This window comes from Nannospalax galili, unplaced genomic scaffold (genome assembly GCF_000622305.1).
Source record: "Nannospalax galili isolate Female #2095 unplaced genomic scaffold, S.galili_v1.0 scaffold728, whole genome shotgun sequence".
In the NCBI taxonomy this organism is placed as follows: Eukaryota; Metazoa; Chordata; class Mammalia; order Rodentia; family Spalacidae; genus Nannospalax; species Nannospalax galili.
Window position 1 is genome coordinate 2,080,151 of NW_008358642.1, and position 3,376 is coordinate 2,083,526.

At 44.7% G+C, this 3,376-nt stretch overlaps 1 protein-coding gene across 1 annotated transcript in view; it reads left to right on the plus strand.

Annotated features, from left to right (window-relative positions):
* Gpc5 (glypican 5) overlaps positions 1–3,376 on the plus strand; it is a 525,143-nt gene that overhangs the window by 333,878 nt on the left and 187,889 nt on the right. Inside the window, exon 3 of the mRNA XM_017795311.2 lies at positions 394–1,088. Within this exon, the coding sequence (XP_017650800.1) occupies positions 394–1,088 (695 nt within the window). The remainder of the gene's footprint in view (positions 1–393; positions 1,089–3,376) is intronic.

Genomic DNA, 3,376 nt, shown 5'->3' on the forward strand with positions numbered 1-3,376 from the left:
TGAAAATATAATGACCAGGAAATCAAATATTAATGTTCCCATGTTTATAAAAAAATGACCCCAGGATATGAAGCAAACTCATCATTAGTGAGTTATGAATGACAACATTGTAAAATTAGTCAAATACTCTTTCCATGTAACTTGTTTGTGGTTTTTGTATGCTTTATCAGGCTAAAATACTAGAAAAAGTGCTTCTATACAAGTTGGATGTTGTGTGTAATGGCATTATTATTCAGACATTATCCTTGGAATCTCAGTTTAGTAGTGTGAACATCACAATTCATTTGTGGGTTAGTTATTATGAATTAAATTCATTTGCTGTCTGTGGCAGATGGACAGATGGTTTAACATGTATACTAAACCTTTTCTTCCTTTACCTTTGCTGTGTTACAGAGACCCTGGAAACCCTCATCAGACAAGCAGAAAATTACACCAGTATCCTTTTCTGCAACACCTACAGGAACATGGCCTTGGAGGCTGCTGCTTCCATTCAGGAGTTTTTCACTGACGTAGGACTCTATTTATTTGGTGCAGATGTCAATCCTGAAGAATTTGTAAACAGATTTTTTGACAGTCTTTTTCCTCTGGTCTACCACCATCTCATTAACCCTGGTGTGACTGATAGTTCCCTGCAATACTCAGAATGTATCCGCATGGCTCGTCAGGATGTTAGTCCATTTGGCAATATTCCTAAAAGAGTAATGGGCCAGATGGGGAGGTCACTGCTGCCCAGCCGCACATTTCTTCAAGCACTCAATCTGGGCATTGAAGTCATCAACACCACAGACCATTTGCACTTCTCCAAAGAGTGCAGCAGAGCCCTCTTGAAGATGCAGTACTGTCCTCACTGCCAGGGCCTGACTCTCAGTAAGCCCTGCATGGGGTACTGCCTTAATGTTGTCAGGGGCTGCCTGGCCCACATGACAGAGCTCAATCCACACTGGCATGCATATATTCGGTCCTTGGAAGAGTTGTCAGATGCAATGCATAGAACCTATGATGTTGAACACGTGCTCCTGAACTTCCACTTGCTGGTTAATGATGCTGTGCTCCAAGCTCATCTCAATGGACAGAAGTTACTGGAACAGGTAAACAGCCATTCCATGCTTCCTGATTGATTTTTTTAATATGTGAAAACTAGTCATGACATACTCAAATTTGGTTGATTATGTTAGCATTTATTTTAAAATTTTATCAGTGTAGTAAGTTTGTTATTTAGGAAATAATGGCAGGATGTATGGGTGGACATGTCTGGTTCAAAATATTACATTTTATAAATTTCGTATCAAAATTTTGATTTGCTAGCTATGCCTGATACTGGAGGAGAGAAATAATCAGCAGTCCTACCCAGCTGTGAACTCTATGAGTTACAATAACAACTGACATGGTATGAACACCAGTGCAATGGTGGCACAAATATTATGGGAGTAATCACTTTCTGATTTGATTTAAGGCCTACTCCTCATGACAAAAGTCATGTCTCATACTGTTAACTAGGCCAAGAACCATGACTGAGTAGGTTATTGACCCTTAGGGAGAATCTGCTACTATTATTGTGCTAAATGGACATGGTATTAAATTGCCTCCTAAGTACTTATCTTTATGCCCATAGATTAGTACATCTCTCAACCCTCATCAGAGAAGAGTCTTTTTGTAGTAGATGATAATTAACACAGAAACTGACAACTGGTCTGTGTGCAGAGAATAAGAGACTGTTGGCATACTTAGCCCTAAGTGGAATATCTATATCATGTTTTCTCCTCACAAGGCTCAGGGGTGATGGAAGAGGAGGTAGAAAGATGATAAGAACTGGAGGCATTGGCTGACTTCTGTGAAGCAGCATTTTCCAGACACAAGAGAGCCATTGCATGCATACATGAACTAATAGCAGCTATGACTGCATGTACAAGACCTGCACAAGATTAAACCAGCAAAACTCTTAGCGTGGATAAGGGAGAGGCTCAGGAAGTTCTATTGATAGCTGAAGAGCTACTGACAATTGATGGATTCTGGGAGAAGAAGAGAGAATTTTCTTTAGGAATACATCCTCTGAGTGACTGTACATACTCCAGTAGATAGTCCTATACGCATGCACATACTAGCAGTACTAAGTGAGCTTTAAAAAAAAAGGCACATGCCATCCCTAGTCTTGGGGCCCCAGACACCTGGGGAACCGGTACTGCTTCCTGATCATTTTCTCCCAGACCAGCTTGGTGCCTTCCTTGGGCCCCAGGAGCACTGCTTCTGGACCTGGCCCCACCCTCACCTCTCTCTGCTTCCCTGGACCTGCACCACCAGCTGGCTTTCCTGGCCTGCTCTCCTACCCTCAGGCCTCTCTTGGGGTGGGTCTATCGCGGAACCCTCCGCCCTTGACTCCCCCAGCCTCATTCGCCCTTCCATCTCCCTCGCTGTTCTCTGCTCCTGGTTTGGGCCCTGCACCATTCCTGGTCTTGGGTCCCCAGACACCTGGGGAACCAGTGCTGCTTCCTGATCCTTTTTGCCCAGGCCAGCTTGGTGCCTTCCTTGGGCTCCAGGAGCACTGCGTCTGGACCTGGCCCCACCCTCACCTCTCTCTGCTTCCCTGGACCTGCACCACCGGCTAACTCTCCTAACCTGCTCTCCTATCCTCAGGCCTCTTGGGCTAGGTCTATCGGGCAGCCCTCTATGCCTTGACTCCCCCAGCCTCATTCACCCTTCCATCTGCCCCCCTACCCCGCTGTTCTTTACTCGTAGTTTGGGCCCTGTGCCATTCCTAGTCTGGGGCCCCAGACAACTGGGGAACCAATACTGCTTCCTGATCCTTTTCACCCAGACCAACTTAGTGCCTTCATTGGGCCCCAGGAGCACTGCTTCTGGACCTGACCCTGCCCTCAACTCCCTCTACTTCCCTGGTCCTGCAACACCAGCCAGCCTCTTTCTGGGGCTGACAGCCTCTATCTGGGCTCCGAGGCTTGCCTTTCCTCTCACTGATCCTTTGCATCCAGTACAACTCTCAGGTCAGTCCAACACCCAAGTTCCTGAGGCCAAAATCATTCTTAGAAAATTCCAGACCTAAGGAGAAAGTCTGAAAACTTCTGACCCACATTGGAATTTGGCCACCGCAGAACTCCTGAAGACAAAATCAATCCGGCCATGAAAATATAAAATCAAAAGAGAGAACCAGAAGCTTAGATGAGCCAGCTCTTCATACCCAAAAAGTAAAACACAAAGACATATAAAGTTCAAAAAAAAAAAAAGCAGAACTAAACTTGAAGGCCCGAGTATCACACAAGAGTCAGAAACTACAAAAGAAATTCACATGTCAAATCACAGAGAAAAAATAATAACATGAAAAACCAAAATAACATATTCCCCACCAAATACCAGTAATCCTCTA